We start from the raw sequence: 22,264 nt of genomic DNA, 5'->3' as shown, positions 1-22,264 counted from the left end.
TTAACAGTCCATTCCTCTGTTGCCTCTCTAAGCTGCAGTACATGCACGCACTGCAGGAGAAAAGTCTGAGAGCAACTGTTCTTTCTAAATCTGTCAGAAAACACACCCCTTGTGTCCATGTGAGCATGTGTCTGTGTGTCAGCGTGCAGACAGCACTGCTGTTTAGGCCTCTCTTCATAAACTGGGCATCGCCTCCTTCATTTCCTATTCATCCTCCAGAGGCTTGATGCATGGTTTCCATGAGTACCTAATAAAAAATTAATAACTCAAAAACACCAATAATGGAAACTGGGATGGAAGTTTCAGAGAGACCTCTGCACTGCAAACTACAGTACTTAATGCAGAGGCCGTGAGGATGACAGCTAGGAGGAATCAATTAACCTTATCCTGTATGTAAAGCAGGTAGCTAGCTACAAGCGCCAGAGACAGCAACGTCTAGACACTGAAAGGTTATTAAAGAACAACAGAGCATAAACAAAAGGTTTTAATATCAGTGTTTTCTGTTTATTTTATTATAAATTTAGCTCAAGCACGCCATTTGAAAGTTACTGTGGAATGCAGAAGGCAGTAAAATCAAACCCAGCATCTCAAGTTATTCCATGTCAATTACACCTTCTCTGCATCATTAGCATGTAAATCACTGCGGTCATCAGTGGAGAGGGGAAAAAGACCCCATCTAATAAGCACAGGTTAAGCCACAGCCCAAAGGCTGGTGTGGAGGAAATATTCAAAGACAAACACGATTACTGATTAGTTCTATGGATCTCTTTGGAGACATTCATTTAAAAAAACAAACAAACAAAAACAACAATTTTCTCCTGTCTCCTTCCCCTTTAACCACAATTGGTCCTTCCTCCCCTCCCTTCTTGTTATAAGGGAGTTTTTCCTTCCCACTTTCGCCCAGTGCTTGCTCATAGGGATCATCTGATTGTTAAGGGTTTGTAGGGTCTTTACTTTTAACTATAAGGTGCTTTGAGGTAGTTTTACTTATAGAGAACAAGTCACAACAATAGCTGAGTAAACTGAACAGAAATAACAAGAACAAAAGTGTTTCAAATACATCTTTCTTTCATTCATCTATTGCAAATGATTATTCTGCCACACAACAGTACCCACTGCAACGAGCCACCATCACACAAATGAAGTGACTTCCCAGACAAACGTTCACCATAGTAACACCAAGAACGATATGCTGTAAATCTGTCTGAGCGAAAGAAGAGGAAAGACAAGAGGAAAGGTAGTAGCCCCTGTGTCCGTCCAAGTCATGTCTTTAGAAAACAGACGAGAGCGGCAAAACACACCATAAATGCTACACTGATGTCACCATTTGCTCTGAAAGTAGAGCAAAAAAGGTAAAGTTCAGACACCGTCCCTATTATATTACCCCAGAGATGTGGGCTGGAGTTGAGAAATGGAGTGATGGGCTTTGTGTACTCATGCAGACACAAAGACACGCATCAAATATACATCTCTCTTACACATGTGCATGCCTTCTCTCTCTCCAAGGACACCAGAAGTACCCTTCAACGTAAAGCATGTTGTCCTACAAAAGAGCAACTCCTCCCCTCTGAGGCAGAGCAAATTGAGATAGGGTTTACATTAATGGGTTTGAAGGGAGGAGAAAAGGGGAGGCTTCTTCTAGATGTGGGTTAGCCTATATTTTTACAAAATGATTTTCTGGGTGAAAACCTGCAGTCCTGCTGTAAGGTCTCTTCTCCTTCCTCTGTTCAGGTTATGTTTACACTCAAACTCACAAGAAAGCATGATAAGCCATCGCTGTCTAGACTCTGAAAGATAAGAGTTCTCAAAGTGGATACTACTGAAACTGCGTTACCATGGTTCTCTGGGGATCTACAATACAAATAACGTACATTTTTCCCCCGATTATCTGCTCCCTCTGACATGTCAGAACATGTCTGGTTTTCCAAACAATGCTTTACTGGAGTGAACAGATTATCCCTTTGTGAGCTCTCTCAAAATAGCCATCAAGGTCATCAGAGCAAGCGCTGCTTTTGATGGAAATCTGCACAAAGGGACGTCTTGAGCAGGACGACTCAGGGAGCATATTGAGCCCTAATGCATCTGCTGCGGAAATACCTTAGCAGGATGAAGGCGAAGCAAGTTGGTGTCTGAGACCGTTTGGGCCTTGTTTTTGTGGATGGTTCGATAGCTATGCTGCAATGAGTCGCTGTGATGAAGGGATCTGATCAATACTGGGTCTCGAGGGCAACAGTGCAGGCAGCAGAGCAGACCGATGCTCTGTAGGCTGCGCAATGCTGAAATAACTGGGCCAGCATCAGCAGCGTGGCTAATGATGTGAATTCATTTCAGTGGTAAAATAGGCACTAATTTCAAAAGTACTAGTAGTCAGCTGTCACTGAAACAGATGCTCATGCACACCGGTGAACATCTAATCAACGATTTCGATGACAAAAAGTGGACAAATCAAGTAAAACAGTCAGTGGTTCAAGAGTTTTGAACAGTTATACAAAACAACCATATATTCTCTGTATCTCTGAATGCTTGTTTTTATCTTTTATCTGATGGTTTTAGTGTAAAAAATCAAAAATGAAACGACTTTTTTGACCCTATGCGACCCATATCCGATCATGGTATGACAGTGTGAACGGCACAAATCCGATATTTTCAAATCCGATCGGAGTCACTTTCATATGTGGTACTGAATCCGATACATATCTGATGTTTTAGAAAGCGACTGCTGTTTGAACGGTCATGTCGCATTAAATCCGTCTTCTATGTCACTGACACAAGACAGACGCCAATTATCAGCGCCAGAGAAGCGCCTGATAAGACATCGCGAACACTTCCCGGCCATCCCGTGTAGATGTTAGTGAAACAGCTGGGAAGACAACGTTGGAGAAACGTGAACATTTTATTTGTACTGTATAATCTGCAGATTCTGACAGAAATCTGCAACTATCCTTTGAAGCACCGCTCCTCTCTAAAACAGCAATAAGGATAATTATTAGGCCATATGTAAATAACAAAATAACTTTATAACTTAAAGCAAAATTGGGAAACGTAAAGTCCGAAACAAGTCTTTATATTAAGGGCCATCAGTCAAACAATACTGGTTGGTCTGGGCCTAAACAGAGCGCGTTGTGTGTGACGTCTTCTTTTGCGCATGCGGGCCGCTTTGAGGGTTCACACTAGAGCGCGTTTGCTGTCACATTTTATTTGTAGTGCGAACGAGCAGACAAAAAAAAAAAAAAAATCGGATTTGAGCATTAAGACCTGCAGTGTGAACGTAGCCTTAGTGGCCGTCTCCAAGACTGAAGGGTGCCCCATGTCGCGGTAACCCAGCTACAGTGCACATATAGGATTACTACAGTCATAAGCTACTCCATGAGCTATTTAAAGTATGCGATACATCTACATAAATCCAATTAATCTGAGCAAACACATTAAGAGACGGGTAAAGCCCCGACACAGATAAATAAAAGGAAACCTGTGAAGAAGTACACATAAGAACAGAGAAAACAGTCTGCTAACACCTCGAACACAACCTTGTCTTTTCTGGCTTCTTCATGCACACACAAAACTTGGAGAAAACACGCACACACAGAGCCAGTTGTGGTCTATTAATCATAAGCAACCTAGTTCTGCTTCTTGGTACAGATTCATCTCTTGTGTGCCTCTGGCCCAAGGTTGACTTTGCAGTCTCTGTATTTACCTCAGCGTGGTGCAGAGGTCACATGGCGTAGAGGTTTAAATCAGAAGAACAGAGCATGAGAGTGGGGGATAAAATCTTGAGGTATAAACGCATGCATTGTAAAAATCACATGACCCAACAAATTAAAAAGCAGTCTTTTAAATCTCTCGAATTAGAAATTCATAACCTTTCCGCCTCGGACGTTCCCAACATCCAATCCATTAACAAATGGAATGAAATAGGCTCGGGTAAGCGATGCTAATTGTGTTACAAACCACTGACTGTGTAACCCAGCGTCTCGGCATTCTTCCAGCCACACACCAGAGCTGCTCGGTTTAACTGTGAAGTTGCTCAAGTCGTAGAAAGCGGTCTGTAAGCTTTACAGATTTATTTATATAAATTCAGCCAGTCTGGGCTGAGCAAAACCAACTAAGTGCTTTAGTGTTGAAACATAATTCCTTGACTTTTTGCAAATGTCAGTCATAAGCAAGGAAAACAGAAGTGGATTAGAGGACGGAACAGATTTATCCTCTTCTGAATGCAGTGCCTCCTGTTCTGCTGCTACTTACCCAAATACAGAGATGCATTTTCTTTCTTCACATTGTCGTCCAGGTAGGTGGGTCCCAGGGTGTAGATTGGCGTTGACCCCATGCCCACGAGTATCTGGGCACAGATGAACAGTGCCACATACAGGTTGTGCTCATTGCCCTCCTGGTCGCGAGGGCACGATGCCACGTCCAGCAGTTCACGGCCGCTGTTGTTGCTGCTCTGACAAAGGCCTTCGTGGCCCGCTGAGGAGTTCATCTCTTGGATCTGGTAAGGTGGTGAGATGAAGTGGGGAAGGGAAAACAGCGCTGCGCCTACAGCGATAACAACACCCCCCACAGCCAGCCAGCGTGGCCTCTGACCTCTACCGCCGAAGTACGAGATGAAGACGACCACCAGCAAGCTGCCGATGTCGAAGCAGCTGACCAGCAGGCCGGACTCGGAGCTGCGCAGGCTGTAGCGCTTCTCAATGGTGGTAATGACGCTGCTCAGGTAGCCCGAGACCATCAGGGACTGGATGAAGGTCAAGTAGCACATGCAGAACAAGAAGCAGCGCGAGTCGCTCAGGATGACCTGCACATACCTTCTAGCTGGGATGCGGATAAGGCGGGTGATGGAGAATCCAAATTTTCTGCCACCGGAGCCTGTGGCCCTGTGGCCCTCCACAGGCAGGGAGCTGCTGAGCCCCACCATGCTGGACATAGAGGGGGAGAAGTCTGTTCTAGAGGAGGGGGATTCTTCCTGGCTGGAGTCTGGGGTTTTACGATGAAGCCCACAACTGTCCTCTAGGGCCACACAAGTGTGGGCTGTGCCGACCAGCCGAGGCTCGGCAGCCTTGCCACCCTGTTGACAAGGTTCATTCAGGATTGGTAGACTTTTGGACTTGAAGCAGTTCTCTGGCTCCATGTATTGGTCCTGGAGCTCACAGATCTCCAGAGACTCAGACATATCACTCCCAGTTTCATCATTGTCCAATGAAGCCATGGCGCAGCTGGAGTTTCAGCTTCAGTCGGCCCCTGGCTGCGCTGACAAGTCTGCCAGTCAGTAACTAGTGCCACATGAGGAAAGTGTAGAGCTGCTGCAGGGCTGTGTGCTGGAGAAAGGACTGCCCTGTCAGTGATACTGAGGCAGACTGAACTCCTCTAGTTATGTGCATGTTTTATTCCACATCCCCACTCACAGCAGCACCGCTCTGTCACAAGCAGCCTCCCTCAAAGCAAAACATCAGACTCCTAATATGCTTACAAGACACAAAACAATCCTGATAGCGGTAGCTCGACTGCACACGGAAAAACATCACCTTCTTGAACTAAAAACCTGAAGTCATCAACAGAGTTATCTGTTGACAACACATTTCCTAGAATGTAATCAACAACAAAAAGATGCTGTCACAATGATTTTCTTATCTAGGATCCCATGTTGATTTTGATTTTATGGCTCTTTGTTAGATGGCAAAATTGGTTCAAAGCTTCTGTTGTTTCCTTTGTTCCCTTGCTGTGCAGCATCCTAGAAAAAAACAATACAAAAAAGGGGGGTTAAGAAAAACATAATTAAGTATAGCTACTTCCAAAGTGGATACATTCATACAGGCCTAAATACAAAATACAGCCCTTTCCTCTTATGTCAGTTTTATGTCTACACAGGATTATACCAGTCGCCTTGTAAAGCTTAACTGCTACACAGGACTGGAGAATATTTCATAACAAAAATTAAAAAAAAATAACCCACACTAGCAAACACTGGTGTCGAGCTGCCGAGGCGGTTAGGCAAAATAAAAACCCAGCTCTCCTTTGTCAAAACGAGAAATATAGCTAGAGAACAAAAGACCATGCTGTCCACAAACGTCTCAGTCATGACTTTGAAAAGAAATAAAACCCCCGATTCAACCGCAAGAGAAATATTACTGTGCTGAAGCTTAAAAGAAATCTGACCTCGAGGCTAAACGACAATTTAATATTTATTCTAACTTTAACGAAGGGCTCAGAGGCTGGAATACTCACACAGGACTGAGGGAGGTAGCCTGTTGTTCTACACGGAGCAGCCACACAGTGAATGAATCTGTGTGTGATGCGGAGGGGCTGCTACCGCTGGGGATGCTTTCAAATACGGTCGGAAATCATATAACGCAGAGTTTAGAGCCTGAAACAGTGCAGGAAAAAACTATTAAATGTTTTTAATTTTTCATAACAAAAACTCGTAAAATGGAAAACGCGCTAGAACTGCATGTTTGATATGACTATAAGCATTTTCTTGTTCGAAGTGTAAACTTAATTGAAGATTTACATGTTTTTAAAGGCCATAAGTGAAATTAGTGCTTTGTTTTTGAGTTCTGGGATATTGCAGTTCTCGGCCTGCGTCCTGCGGTTTTTCACCACGAACATTAATCGTAAGGCTGATTATCTTTTTCACAGTTTTCCAACTGTGACGGTAAAAATCCAACGCGGCTACAGCAATTTGAACGCCCCAGATTGTGGGGGTGAATTGTTTTTCCCACACCAGCCATACTGGGATTTGTAGTTTCTTTCCGTAAGCCCAACCTACGTCCATTTCTTTGCTTTATCGTAGAAATAATTGACTTCAGTAACGAAGGTACTTTCAGGCATAAACTACATCTGCTACTCAAGTAAATTCTCCGAAATTTAATTTTCTTTCTCTTAACTTAAATTGCACTGACACTGTGACTCCATGTACCAGCATGCTTGTCAGTCCATATGGTCACTGGTTTAGTGCACTACGTCATGTGGACAGCTGGGACCCTTGCTGACATAGCAGTGATTGACTGGGATTGACAATGGCCTCTGAGCTTGCCACACTCTCTGAAGCCATAAATTTAAAGCAACATCAAGCGTAGTCATTTCATTTCTTTGAGACCACTGCTCCTACCACCTTGTCAATGATGAAACGGCCTCCAGGGATGCGCTGCAGTAAACACCGCAAATAACATAACATCCTCATCCTTGGACAAAATGTTTTAACCTTTTATTAAGAAATACAAACAATACACAATAGAGATTCATTAATGTAAATCATGAAACTTGCCTTTTGAGGAGGACAACGTAAATGTCTCATGACATATATTGATATTTCTCAAGAGGACTGCAACACCACTTCCACTCATAAAAAATGAGATTGTAAAATACATTTGTTCATTTTTCACTTGTAAATGTAGATATTAAATGTAAAACATCTGGGCTGAAGGCTTTCCTTTTTTAGAGACTAGAGGCTGGCCTGTCAGAAAGATGGATCGCTATGCTGGTGGTCATTAATTAATTTCCTGGTCTACAAGCTACATCAGTCCTTTCCTCCTCTAATTCAGATGTCTTTCAGCTCCTCCATGGAGGAGCACAACTTTTACAGAGACACGATGTCCAGGCTTAACATTTGATGTTGTTGTGATGTTCTGACATTGAAAGTTTCCTGTGACCTCCACACAGAGAGGTCAGTGGATTCAAACTCTGGACTTTCTTTTTGTGAGGCTGCAATGCTGACCACTGCCTATAACGCCTTTACATTTCTATCCAATGTAGAAAAGTGTGATTATCTAATTATGTCCTATAATATTTGGTTATTATGTGGGTTCAGTAGAGCCACCATTCACCTGGCAAAGTTATGAGGTCAGGACCTCCAACACAATATCTCCATTTAGTTCCAATAATGTGGAATGAATTGTAGATGTTCAAGAAGTATCTGTCTTCTCCGCATACTGTATATTCATGGTGTACGGCAGAAATGCCAAATGCTGTTTTCAGAGAGGATAGCAACATTTTAGCCTTATCCTGGGGACATTTGGTTAGCCCATGACCTTTGTGAGAACAAGGAGAGTGAATGGAGACTTCACAGATGACAGGAGCAGCCTTTTCTAAAGGTTACCACGAACACGTTTTCTCAGGGATAGTTTTTATGGAGTTCAGTCCTGCTTTAGAAGAATCTCTCTTAAATGCCAGCAGAAGAACAAAACATGCCTTTTTTGTGCAAAAGGACAAACAGAAATTTTCCCACATAAACAAGCAAATTTGTACCACAAGGGCCTGAACAAGACTGCATTTTAACAGTGGAGCCACTACAAAGCTTTCCTTCACGTGTAAATGGTTCCCACAAGCGCTGCCAGCTATTATCACTGCATTGCATTTCAGATATTCCCACCAGTAAGAATTTACAGCCACTTATTATAATGACTGCAGAATAGTTTATTACTCATATGGGGTCAGAAATCAAACTACTGGAAATTTCAATATTGTTGGCCAATACACAGAAGGGATGTTTTATGGAGAAACTGATCATTCTCTGCTGAACTGGCACTGAAGAGGGAGACCGGCACTGTGGATTTTTTTAAAAAAACAGAAGGATTAACTGGAATATACAGCAAATAAACATCAAAACCTTTAGTTTTTATTTGTATTTGTAATATGAAGTAGGGGCACAAACTAAGCGCTGGTCCCTTGGATGAGACAAGTACAACACTACCATCTAGTGCATGGATGCATGCAGAGTAGCTATTAAAAGCAGCGCTTTTGGCTTTTTAATGATGACCAGTAGATGGTGCTTTGACCTCAAGATTAGCAGCTTCAACCAGAGGATGCTTCTGGGAAGACATACAGCACTGATTTTCCTGGTTGTAGACTAAATGCATAGTTTATCTAATAATTTTTTTCTGATACTAAATATGAAGATATGCATTAATCAAGCAGAGCATTGCTTAGCCATATCTGCTGCATGTCTGAAAAACTAACCCTTCTCATCTCAGGCTCTCAGATTATTATTAGTAGTAACACCTGAAATGATGAGGTAAGGTAGGTTAGATCCAGCTCTTTCAAGAACCTTCTAAGACACATCTTTACATGTTGGTTACATCTGACTAACAACTGAAAATCAGCCATATCAGATGTGGATATTTAAGAATAAATTGCACAGGTGCCCCTTAAGATTCATTGTGTATCCTGAAAAACAGAAAATGGCTTTCTCACCCATTAAGTGCATTATTTAATTTTTAATCTCCTAGGACCTGGCGTCTACATATGCGGTTATTTAGACCAAAACACTACATTTTGCTCTACAAGGGCCTGATGTCCACTTATGAGGACATTATACTGCCACTGATCTATCAACATTTTATACGAATATCCTCATATGTGGCTCTCATTTTTCTTATAAACAAAAATCAGATTAAAAAAAATCAATCTGGTAATTCTTTGTTTTTACATTCACTGGGTCCCACTATGCCCAAATATCAAAGAGAAATTAAAAATGTATGCCATGGAAGAGCTCGGGTCTTGGGAGGTTAATGTTTTTCCTAATGTTCTACCTGAAGTATAAGATAAATAAGGATTATTTTGAACTTGACTCATGCAAAGCTACTCTAAAAGAGCCCAAGAATAGAAATCATAAGTGGTAAATAAGCTTCATAGTCCCCCTTTAAATAGTAGCCTCATTCTTCAGATTCGGTATTTACATAATGCCATTACTCACAGTTTGAGTATTTTTATGTCTGAAGTTATGGAAATATCTTCAGAACGTTTTGGTTATGCTGAATAAGCACAGCACTTTTTCATTCATTCATTCATTTTTCAAAGTTCTCTAAAAGTACACAATGATTTCCAGAGAAATTGAAACATTTACCCACATGTGTTACACAACCTTGCAATACAAACACTTCCCACCCCCACCATAAATTAGTGGTTTGATCTTTCTGGTAGCATCTAAATCACGTGAACAGCAGATATGCTTCTGATTCATTTTCAGTGATTTTCTGTTATTTGTATCTATATATGGACTCTGGCAATCTTAGTTTTTCACAAATGTCCCACGAATGTCTCAACTGAATGATGCCATGTGGTGTACTGATAGCTGCTAGAGTCAATAATGTCAATAGTGCAAAGATTTCCAGGCTCATCAGAACTCCTGATATAATGGGGCTGCAATCCTGTTGCAGGGTTGAATGCGTTTTACATTTTCTAAAATATTTCATTGGTTTTATTAAATGCATTTATTCAGTTATTAATAGGAATGGTGGAAGTTGTTTTACAATAACAATCCTGAAAACAGCGAATTTCCTAAAAAACAAACTAACAGATGAACAAAAACCTAACTGTACACTCACTTCATTAGGTACACCTGTTGGACTGCTTGTTAACAGAGACATTGTTGGTGTCAGGCAGGTACCAGGTTGAGTATCTGACCGTCTTATCTACTGGGATTATTCTGGACGACCACCACTAAGGTGAAAATAAGTGTGATGATACCAGAGGTCAGAGGATGTTTAAGCTGACTGGATGTCTACAGTAATTCAAATAATAACATTTTACAAGCAACGTTTGCACAGGAATAGACAACACGTTGAACCTTGAGGCAGATGGGCTACAGCAGCAGAAGAGTAGCTACATCAGGTGTTACTCCTGTCAGCCAAGAACAGGAACCTGAGGCCACAGTTCACACGAATCATTCCAACTGAAGACTGGAAAACATTCCCTGATTTGATGACTCTCAATTCCTGATGCAACATCCAGATGGTATGGGTTGGATATTTTCTTGACACACTTTGGCCCCTCAGTACCGACTGATCATTCTTTAAACACCACAGTCTACCGGAGCAGCATTGCTGCTGACAACATAAAGCCCTTTGTGAACACAGTGTAGTCATATTCTATTTGCTACTTCCAGCAGGATAGCATGCCATGTCACAAAGTTCAAATGATCTCAGGCTGGTTTCTTAAACATGGCCTCTACGGGCACTAGATATACATCCAACAGAGCATCTTTGGGATGTGATGAAACGGGAAAGTCACATCAAGGCTGTGCAGTCAACAAATCCACAGCAACTGTGTGATATTGTGTGACACTACCGTGTCAACATGGACCAAAATCTCTGAGATCCTTAGTCCTTAAAGAGATATGTTGTCTCATGTGCCCTCAAAGTTAGGATATTTCTACTATTTTTCTAATTAAATAAATACAGTATGACTTCATTATGTGTTTAATTGTTCGTACTGAACCTGGAAATATTACATTTACACATTTTCTTATAATAATTATAATATGTGCAATGGACAGCTAAACTGGGATGCTGAGAATTACCAAAAGAACTTTGCTCTGATAGGGTTGAATTAAAGTGTGAAATGTTTCAGAAAATATTGTATAGTAATTACCAACATCTGGATGTTAAGAAGGGAAAATGTGTTCTCTCAAACATCACATTAAAAACAAATACTCGGTAGGCCTTTGATTTGGGGGATTTAAGCTTTTCGTTGTCCACTGGTCGATTGTACACAGTCTTTACAATACTCAGAGTGCTTCCTGCATATTTACTGTGACAGTGAGATCTCTCTCTGTCAGCTGATGAGTGATGGGCTCACCACCGTCATCAGCCTGGTCCAACACATCCCATGGCCTTGGGTCGGTCTCCCCCTGCCCCATCCCACACTCTTCCTGTTAACCATCCCAACTTTATTGACATTACAGGAATCACTAATGAAGCGCTGTCTGTTTCTTAGCTCACAGTGTCTGCCTGTTACAGGGAACGGCACACACACTGGCATGTTTGTGCATGCATATATATACACACATATATATATATATATACTGTACATGCCCATCCCCCACTATTCAAATCCACACTTTTTCCTGTATGTGCAGCCTTGAGCATCATGTCCACCGAGTGGCATACGGGAAAAATCTAATAATGGTAGACACGGAGGTGTGTGCATCTGTAACTGGAAGTCAGGGGTGTTACTATGAATTCCTGGACCACTGAGCAAATGTGATACTTTCTTTATAAGAAATACTACTTAATCTTTATAATAACAATGCATCTTTTTTAGGTCTTTTGCTGTTTTTGCGTCACTGTTTGAAAAGATATAATTCAGTTTCTGCTGACTGTTGCATGGCTTCATCAGCTAATGGCTTTACAGCAGCACAAGATTTAGGAGAACTCTGTGCTTGAACTATAACCCTCTGTGGTACTGTTTCACCATCTTCTGCTTGCAAGAACGGCATCCTTGTAAATTAGCTCTTCTCTTTGTGCTGCTTTTCTAAGTCTACATTCTTGTGTTGTGGACAGGATCCCCTGTCTGTGTCTTAGGACTACTTCCCAAATTAGTTCACCTATTCACGCAGGCATGCATCTGGAAACTTCGCAGCCCAGAGAGCAACTGATACATATGAATGAGTCAAGCAGGTCAGGACAGAAGGTTGATGTAGTTGCTGTGGGGTTTTTTTAAAAAGGGGGGGAAAAGTGCAAGAACCCTGAAATAAAGACCCCTGGTACAAGCCTGTGGAGGGCCCCTTACTGTGCAGAGCAGTCCTAGCAGATTGAGCCCATGCTTATGCTAAAGTCCTCACCCCGCTTTCCCCAGCCCATCCTCCAAAAAACTCTGACCGCCAAAAGCCTGATTGGTAGTCCTGCTCACCCAATGAGAGCTCTTGTATAGAGGTCTCTCCATGACAAAGGCTCACTGAATGTCCCTTTCCCAATAAATCAGGAGGACATTAACAAATATGTGCCTTGTTAAGAAAAGAGCACAACAGCTCCTTTCCCTGTAGGGATCTTTAACACTGATAGAATACAGGTTTGATTAGCAAAGTTAATTACGCAGTGATGGCCGAGAACCATCTCCTGCTGAGGGCGGCATTGGAAAACATCTCAGAGCTTAGAACTAATCTAATGTGATTATAGATTGCTGTAACAGTGTAAGAGTTAAAAACAGATACTTGAAATCATTATGTAGAATATATAAACAAAGCACAATACAGTTCAATAAGCATAAATAAAATAAAGACACGACTGCGCTACACATAGGTCAAGCTGTTGCATTAACAGCCTACATTAACAGCAAGTGCTGGTAAATAATAAATGAAATCTCTAATCATAAATCTGAATGCATCAGGAACTCAAATGAAATGTTATAGTCGATTATCGTATATCAAAATTTAAAATAACTCTGCGCAGTGCATGCGGAGAAATGATCTCAGCTCGGGGAGTTAAATGAAGAGCAGCTGGCGGGTGAAGGTTAAAGAGTAAGCTGCTGGTATGAGTGCCAGCTTTTCCAGATCCTCTGAAGGGACCAGGAGTTTACTGTAAACAGTGGGATGTTTCAAGCTTTCCTCAATTCCCCCATATGGAAATGGGACATACCTTGAGGGCTTTGTTCTCCACCAGGAGCATCAACAGAGCTCTCACAGTGTTAAAGGAGAGACTGCCAAACATTTCATATTCATGGGAGACAATTACCTCCATATGAATGGAATAATTGAGGATTAAGCTGCTATCTGTAGTATGTGTGAGTGTTTCAGGCCCTCAGGCACAGGTAATCACCATCAGCCACTCAAACAGAGGTTCTGTCTTATCTGTCAGTGGAAAGGAAGGTGTGTATTTGTGGGCTCTACCTGCCTGCTAGCAAGTTAGCAAGACAAATGCTAAACTGGTTATTTCTCTTGCATGTTTTCATTTTGAATAGGAAGCATGATTCCTGAAGAAAATAAAATATTTTGAATATGACTTTGTGACTGAAATAAACCAAAGCCTCTGAACTGAGTTGGTGCTAGCGCGGGTGCTTCTAAAAGGGAAGCTCTTTCCTTTTGTTATCAAGCCACCCAGAAGCACACCAGCTCCACTGGTCTTCAGAAGCCAGGGGTACTTGAGTGTGTGGCTTCTTAACCCTTGAAGAGGATCCTTCTGCCCAGCTCATCCCACTAATTACCTTCTAGCCATACTGTAAATGGGCCACTCCTGATAATAAGCCTGAGCTTCATTAATGAAGGAAATGGTAGTATTTCAATGAAAATGACAGGCTGGACCAAAAGGCCTTAGTTTGACAAGTTTTGGTAACAGTTCCCAAGATGCATTTGGTGAGCTAAGATCAATGCACATCTTAGATTGCAAGTGTGCTTCGTGTTACAGTGTGAGAAAACAGTAAGCACTGCTTTGTGCATGCATCTACAAAAAGACACTTAGCACTGATAGTGTAATAAAAATAGGTCAGTTTAGTAGTTTAGAGTTTGTGATTCTGAGGCTTTGGATAAGCGGTTAAGGAAATGAGTGAATGAGATGAGATCATCACAAAAAAAGGACAAATGAGTAGTTTTGTGTGCACATTCAAAGGGATATTTTTAAATTCAAACAGGTCTTTTGTTTTTCTCATTGTGCTGTGTAGACTTTTAGCTGATTTTAAAACAATACAATACGCACTTATTTAAAATAATATAACTGTAAATGTAGTTTGGGAATACTAAAACAAACACTTTAAACGATGAGTCTTCTTTTCTCATTGTCCTCGTCCAGTAAAAGAAGAAAAGTCAGTTATTTTTATTTACTACGTATTTACTAAGAATTTTAGGTATTTTTCACTCGTGAGAAATAAATTTGCACACTGTTAATTTCTGTCTTTTTGAGAGATTTGCTGATGAAGACTGAAATGTATGACATCACTGCCATTTTTTTATATATTTATTCATTATTGGTGCAAAAAACCCTAAACAAACAAAAATACACAAGCTGCAGGTTTCTTTCCCTTTATTTCCTCTCTGATTTTAATCATTCTGCAGGCCACACACACACACACACACACACACACACACACACACACACACACACACACACACACACACACACACACACACCTCTTCTTCTTACAGCGATCAGGTTCTTGAGACACAGCTGCTAACAGAGCAATGCCCTCACTTCTGTGGACCCACATGCACGCACACATACACACATAAACACAATACAGCGGTGTTTGCACTGTAATTGCCGCAACACTGTCTTTGTCTGTACCATAATCCCATGGATCTCATTGTTGGCCATACGTGCCTGCTCCTTCATTACTGCCGGTGCTCACCCTCCTCCTCATGCCCTGAACCGCCACCCCCCTAGACCCCTCCAAAAGCTCCAAAAGGCTGTCTTTCTTTCGCCCCACACACAAGAGAAGTGTGCTTTGCCACAAAGGGACTAAGCAGAGGCACAATTAGCCCTGTGACAGTAAGCCCCGCCATGGGCCAGGAAGCATGGCCCACAATGGGCCAAACTTTTATACGACATCTTAATGCAAACACTGGAGTGTGCTGCCCCGTGCCTCTGTGTTTAGAGGCCGGCCACTCTCATCACAGGTCTTTTGTCACTGAGAAACAAGTGGTCATTTATTTCATTTATTAGTTACCCATTAATTGAGGAGGTACGGTGTTTCTATTGAGGCACTGAGGGAGGTGGTGTCATGCAAGGTGGATGAGAAAAAGAAATCATCAGTGGGCTGAGCCTTTAATTGAATCCCATGCCAGTCATTTAGAGATTGCTCCGTCAATGATTATATGGGGATCAATACAGCGAGGGCGACTGCTGCTTAAGATGAGATGAGCTCCCGGCCCTCGCTCCATCAACCAGAGTGAGAAATCAAGCTCGCAACTCTCGATCTTGCTTACAGAAACTCCGACAACAGCCTCACACACACACACATCTGGTGCTGGCCTTGTTTGTGCTGCTGAGCTCTTCCAACAGGTTTCCATCCCTGCTCCGTCTCTGCACTGCAGGCCCCACATTAATGATCGGCAGGCTTAAATAAACCCTCAGTGGTTGTTCTCTATCGATCAGGTGATCTGGCTATCAGATAAACTAACAGATCTATGAAGGACTCGCGCTGTAATTGAGTTGCTGTGGGAGTGTGCCTGTGCTCTGGTTTGCAGGCACATTTGTATACGCCCCAGGTATGCTCCATGTAGGATTATCATCATCATTTAGACACACAGTGTTGCTTTTTTTTTTTTTGCATGTGTTTTTCAAACTCTCAGCCCAAATGGGAGATGTTTTCCCCGTGCTAATTATCAGTTGTAAAGCAGATTGTGATTGTGGTTGTTGGTTTTCGTCCCAGAGGGGGATCAGTATTCATCCTGTCCATTGCACTGTGTGATTAGAAAGACCGGGGGGGAGGGGATTGAGACGTGTGGATTGAGATGTTAAACCAATTAATGCAAAGAACAGAAATAGCAAGCACATAGGTCACTTCACTTCGCTTTGGTCATTTCGTTGCATTTGAAAGATCTTAAAAATCATGGAGACACATGTGCTGGAAGGCTGGATGCAGAGGCCTGGGCTTAAATCTGTCCTCAGGCTATTTACTGTGTGTCTTCTCATGGTTTCTCTGTTCTAATGCAATAAAGACTAAAAAAAAGCTGCCAAAACTTAGAAGGGATGCTAATTAAATTAAACAAGTTTATGTGTCTGGGTATGTGCATCCCACTTGTGCATGTGCGTGCACCTGTGCTTCCCCGTCCACCTCTGAATACCTGTCAGCTTCCTCACCACACACATCAAAACCGCCTCTCAGCTCAGAGACTCGTCTCAAGGCAGAGACATGTTACAGGACAACAACAGTCACAGTTAATGGATGCTCGGTCTGGGAGCTGCCTTCATTATGTGTGTGTTTGTCACAGGAGTTGAAGGGACAGTGTAATGGTCAGGTTTAAAAATAATGGGGCACAGGGGGATAGGAGCACCTGAGTGAAGCCCATTGCTCACATGTTACACTCATAAGCATGATCCTATAAGCACAAATGATATGAATGGAAGAACCAACCCTTTAAAGTTTAATTAGAAATTTAAATAACTTAAATATAATAATATCTTATGCACAGTAAACAGTATGTCTCCTTGTACGTTGAAGCTAATGTTCAGCCGTCCAAATTAGCAAAGTCAAGCATGTTTCTTTCAAAGCAAAACAAATGAAGGATATTTGTGTGACAAAGTTCATAACCTCCCTTTTAAAATAACCAGCAGGAGGCCTGTTCGAATGACCTGACACGCACATCTGTAGCAACAGCGAGAATCCATAGATTCAGATGGGCTGTGATTCTAAATCAGTGCATGGAGCCCATTAGAGTTTCTTCCAGCCTTTCTCTTCCCCTGCTCCAGACAGCAGCGACGGCTTTTAAAAATCATCACTCACAGCTGCTGCTGTAAATCTGGCGGGCCTCAGCAATCCGGCAAGAAAACCGAATGAGATCATCCTTTTTCTTTCACGTGGCGCTTCTGTTGCAGCGGTGAAATGTCGAGGAGGAGGAGTATGATGATGATATGGGTGATTATTGGCGATTTCCTCGGCTGTGTGTATCTTTAGGAAGAGGAGGGGTGTGTTGTCCTTTGTCTTGTTTATGCACACGTGTTTTTACACTTAGGAGGGTCTGCTCAAGGCGGGATGAATTGTCTGTCCTCGGGTTACTGTTTGGATCGCTTGGTTGATTGTATTTCAGCTGTTGATTAACTAAGGTCGGATTAATGTGAAAGCTATTTCTGGCAAAACAAACAGTGATGACTGTAACTCTGTCATTGCTCAGCCACTGTCTTTATAAATCGGTGCTTTATAAATGAAGCACTTAAGCTCTCTATCTCTCTTCAAGGCAAGCCCTATAGACCCCTGCTCTGCTTCTCTCCCCATCGCTATGTTCCCTCTTCCTTTAATTACTGTGTTCATGCTTGACGGGCACTGATGACTTGATTAAGCCTGCCGTGCACAGTTCCAGTCTCTACCCTGCTGATGAATGAGTCTAAAGCTTATTAACTTACTCATTCTGATCAATAAGGCGCTGGGCCTGAACACCGCAAGGACAGAAGGGAAACTCTTGTGCCGCTGACCCTCTTCACTGGCAGCTGAGATTAAATCAAATCAACACACATGATTAGCATGTGTAACCAATCTGGATGCTCTGGGGAGATAGTACAGAGTACAGGTGGATTTATTTCCTGGACTACTCTTAGTTGAGGAGGCTTCAGAGCTTTCTTCCTCTGAGTTTCTTCAAAAGTACAGAATTATTCATTTCTCTTGATTATAAGTCACTATAAAACCATTTAAATGAGGCATAAACTTAAAGAAGACCTTGACCTGGAGGGAGCCTGAATGCAAGGTTGAAATGAAACCTGCTCTACTCTATCTTTTTAAATCAACACTATTTTTTGTCTTGATTCACAACAATGTGGTTAATCCATCTGAAGATCCATAGACTTCATATAAAAGATAGATCTAGTACTTTTACGTCATCCATTGGTTTCTAGGCTGTTTTCAAGCCTTGAGTTCAGTGTTTTCTTTTCTTTTTTTTAAAAAGACAAGTGACCTTATTTGCGAGAAAAGGTGGACTCATAAATATGGTACCAATATGTTTTGGACCACCACAAAAAGAAAAAAATTCCATAAAAATTGTCACCTCATGCATTACCATGTCCCTCTGCTTGCTTGTCCTCAGGAGGCCTTCCCACAGTAGAAAGCAGAGGAAGGAAGGGTCACATCTAAACCCTTCTCCCCTGAGGAGGCCTTTCAGGTCCACCAGGACCTTTAGAGATGAGTGGCTCATCAGTGAAGCTAATTTGGCTTCCAATAAGCAGTCACTACTTTTCAGTGGTGAAGGTGACATCTCCAGTTGTTATCCACTGGTCATATCCCTGTCCCTGTCTGCAAAAAAAAAAAAAAATCATATTCAGAATGTTTTGGTGCCTGTGAATCGATCTTTTTATGGTAGGAGGTGCCATAATTGATGTTTTGCGGTCGGTGAGAAAAAAAGAAAACACACACACACACAGCGAGAGAGAGAGACAAGAAGGCTGAAAGGTGCTTGATTTATTTTTCATGTCAAGAAAACAGATGCTTCCTGTTGCAGAGAACATGCAGATCATATGATAGCCACCCACTCCACCCTCCCTGCGATACGCCACCAAGTCTGAGAACTACCGCTGGTTTTGTTGGGGTCCTTAATGAACAGGACCTTGTAATGTAAGCTTCTGACTGTTAGCAGGCCTCGCTAAGCTAAACACTGGACTGACCTCTGTCTCCCCTCTGCTGGCTACTGTGTTTGACGCATGTATCAGAGTGTGAGGAGGAAGGTCTTCTGGGAAGAGCCCTTTAAGATGATACGAGCACCATTATTGCCGACTGCGGGTCGGCTCCATTTCAGACACATTGATCTGCTCCTGGAGCTCGCTGGGCGAGAGCTGAGGTGGAGCCTGAGAGACGGACCCAGAGTGGATATAAAATCATGCAATGAGGGCTACTAATGCCACATGCTTATCTTTGCTCAGACCTGTCATCGGTGTATCCCAAAAAATCCAAACAAATTAACTCTCCTCACACTTTCTGGAAAGAACAAAATGTCTGTATAGTTATTTCTTAAATAAAACAAAATTTGCAGATATATTTAAAAGGTCTTGAAACTTTTAGTTTTTTTATTGGTCCTCTGAAATGGCATTTTAACAGTGTCTGAAAGGTAGCTTAGTGAGGGTCTGGTAATCTCAGAGTAGAGAATAAATCAATGTTAAAGAAAACTTCTGCAGAAACATGCTGAGTCCTTTATTTGAGTACATTAAAAACGTCTTAAGATCACTTCATGAGTTTATGTATGTTGCAGTTGTCTGCTCCTCTCCTTTCAGTTTGAGACGTGGCTTAACTTCCTATCAGCCTCATATGTAAATATGAAGTCTTTCTAGAGGTGGAAAAACTACAGACATTTTTGACTTAAGTAGAAGTACAGATATATGTGTTAAAAAAATACACTAGAAAAAGTCATGAGCTTCAGCAGATGGGGGAACCCTAAGATCTGTTGCAGTTGCTCAGCGCAGGGAAAACACTACAACTTTTTAAAAAAATTCAAACGTGAGCTCCAACAGATTTTGTTTGTGTACAGACTTTGATCAGCTGACCTGCTGCTCTTGTGGATTTATACAACTGAATTCAACCTAAATCTGACCACGAGCACCACAGCCACTGTGCAACAGTCCAACACAGTGCTTTACTGTAAATTCACCACAGTACTCCAAGGCAACCTGTTTATCCTGCACAAAAAGTCCTTTCATGCAACATTTGAATAACACAAGGTTGGATGTTTCACAATATGAAAATACATAATTTATGAAAACACATCATATATAGATTATAAATGGTAAAATTACATGTATTCTTTAAATCTGCAGTATATCAAGTGTCACTGATCAGATCTTACCTTTAAATATATCCCCTCTTCTTCCATCCCTTTCCCTCTTTCTTACATCTTTCTCCACCTCCGACTAAAACTGTTCTCGCCCTTATCTCTCCCTGTGAAATACAGCAGGTGGACCTTCAGCTACCAACACACTGTGCGACAGACTGCTCGCAAACAGTTTGTTTTACATTTGAAATAACGTTGCTCCCTTTATGCTAGCCCCTCGTCTGTAGCGCTAGCTTAATGCTAAAGTACCACAACTTGCTCTGGTCCACTTTAACTCCTATAAAGCCATAAATTATACAGTAGAACCTAAAGTAATAAGCCTGGTAAATGTAAGGAGTACAAAGTACAGATATTTGTGTTTAAATGTAGGGAGTAAAAAGTTGTCAGAAATACCAAAGTACAGATACCTGAAAACGCTATTTAAGTACAGTAAAAAATATACTTGTACTTCATTACTTCCCTCCTCTTGTCTTTTCTCTTCCTAGCACTGCTCAATGCATGATAATTATTGTATACTTATTTTCTTGTCTGTACCACAGATTAGTAAAGCCACAATTCCCATAGTGTGTGTGATAACTCAATTATCTGATGACACCTAGTATCACACTGGCATTGTTTCCAGTCTGCGATGTGTGTTTTCAGGATTATGCCATCTCCCCTGCCTTTGGTGCCACCTTTTTTTGTACAGCTAAGCTGACTCCCATCTGCAATTAAGAGTGCTTAGGGCCAGAGAAAGGTGAGCCCTAATGCCAGAGAGCTTTGGTGGTTTTGCAGCTAGTGAGCTGTGTGCATGGTGGTTGATTGCTCCTGCTCTGTGGAAATGAATGTTTTAGTAGGGGAGACCGGGGATAGTTGTAACATTTTTGACATTTCTGTCTGTAAATTGGAGCTCTTTTAAGGTAGTGGATTCAAAATGTAATGCAAAGTATTTACATGTCTCTGCTATTAAATAGTGCAGCTATTTTCTCTGCAGCACAATTACCCATTGCATGGTATGGTCTCAAACACAAAGAGTGAAATGTTACAATTAACCCCATAGTCTGGGTTAGTTGTAACATATCCTGGGGTAAAATGTAACACAATGAAATAAGGGTACTAACAAAATATTAACATGTAACCTTTGTTTATTCAACACATGAATGCACTTACATCCATTTATGTAGCTATGTGTGTGTGTGTGACAGAATGCAGAAATCTAGCTTTTGAACATATTCCAACCCCCCAAAAAAGACAAGTTATGGAATTTTCTGCAACTGAATATTTCATTAATTTTGGTTGGTCTTCCTTGAGTTTGGCCTCATTGGCTCAGTGGGCATTATAACCTACAACTCTTGCACCAATTTTGAACATAACAACGAAGCTGAAAAAATTTAGTTGTTCACCAGCATCGCAATTCCATTACTTTTTATCATGGCTTACCTTGGTGTGGTTTGCAAAGTGCTTCAGAAAGACGAGGAAATCGGTTTCTTGCACCCATCCTGATTTATTTCCACTACCAGTACTTCCTACTGGTCCATCTCTGACACAGTGGTCTGCATAATATATGTGTGGGAACACAAACAGTGGAGGAATTGTGTTGCCAATGGCATTAACCACATATACAAAAGCGACCAGTGAACCTCTCTCTGCTGATGTCGTTGCCCCAACTTGTTTAATATAAGTTAAAGTAATAGTGTGGTAAGTTGTAACATCTGCATTATTGTTACAACTGACCCAGACTGTTGCTGTTACAACTGACCCAGACTCCTATAGCCATGAACTAGCTAACATTACAGCCAACGGCTAAAACATTAGCACTAAAGACTTACACAGAATATATCCCCATAGACATACAAATAACATAATTTACGTTTGATGAGTTTAACTGCAAAGCAGATAATGCTATTAGAAATTGAAATAAAGTAGAAAAATGTCCTTTTTGGCATACAAATTACTTTTTTTGTGTTAAAATGTCTGTGTTTGACAAAATGTGCTGATTTTTCACATGTGATAGCAGAACTGAATTGGGCATGCACAGGATGAGTCACATCATTTGAAACTTAGCCCTGATTGGAGAAATTGGAAGTGTTACAACTGACCCACGTTACAACTATCTCC

At 41.6% G+C, this 22,264-nt stretch overlaps 1 protein-coding gene across 1 annotated transcript in view; it reads right to left on the bottom strand.

Annotated features, from left to right (window-relative positions):
- slco5a1 (solute carrier organic anion transporter family member 5A1) overlaps positions 1–6,337 on the bottom strand; it is a 34,860-nt gene extending 28,523 nt beyond the window's left edge. The window contains exons 1-2 of the mRNA XM_026179497.2: positions 6,220–6,337; positions 4,243–5,725 (exon numbers count right to left, since the gene is read on the bottom strand). Of these exons, the coding sequence (XP_026035282.2) occupies positions 4,243–5,203 (961 nt within the window). The 5' untranslated portion in view covers positions 5,204–5,725; positions 6,220–6,337. The remainder of the gene's footprint in view (positions 1–4,242; positions 5,726–6,219) is intronic.
- Positions 6,338–22,264: the final 15,927 nt, after the last annotated feature.

This window comes from Astatotilapia calliptera, chromosome 9, assembly GCF_964374335.1.
Source record: "Astatotilapia calliptera chromosome 9, fAstCal68.1, whole genome shotgun sequence".
NCBI lineage: Eukaryota > Metazoa > Chordata > Actinopteri > Cichliformes > Cichlidae > Astatotilapia > Astatotilapia calliptera.
Note: the sequence above shows the minus strand (reverse complement) of the source record. Positions and strands in the feature narration are given on the sequence as shown.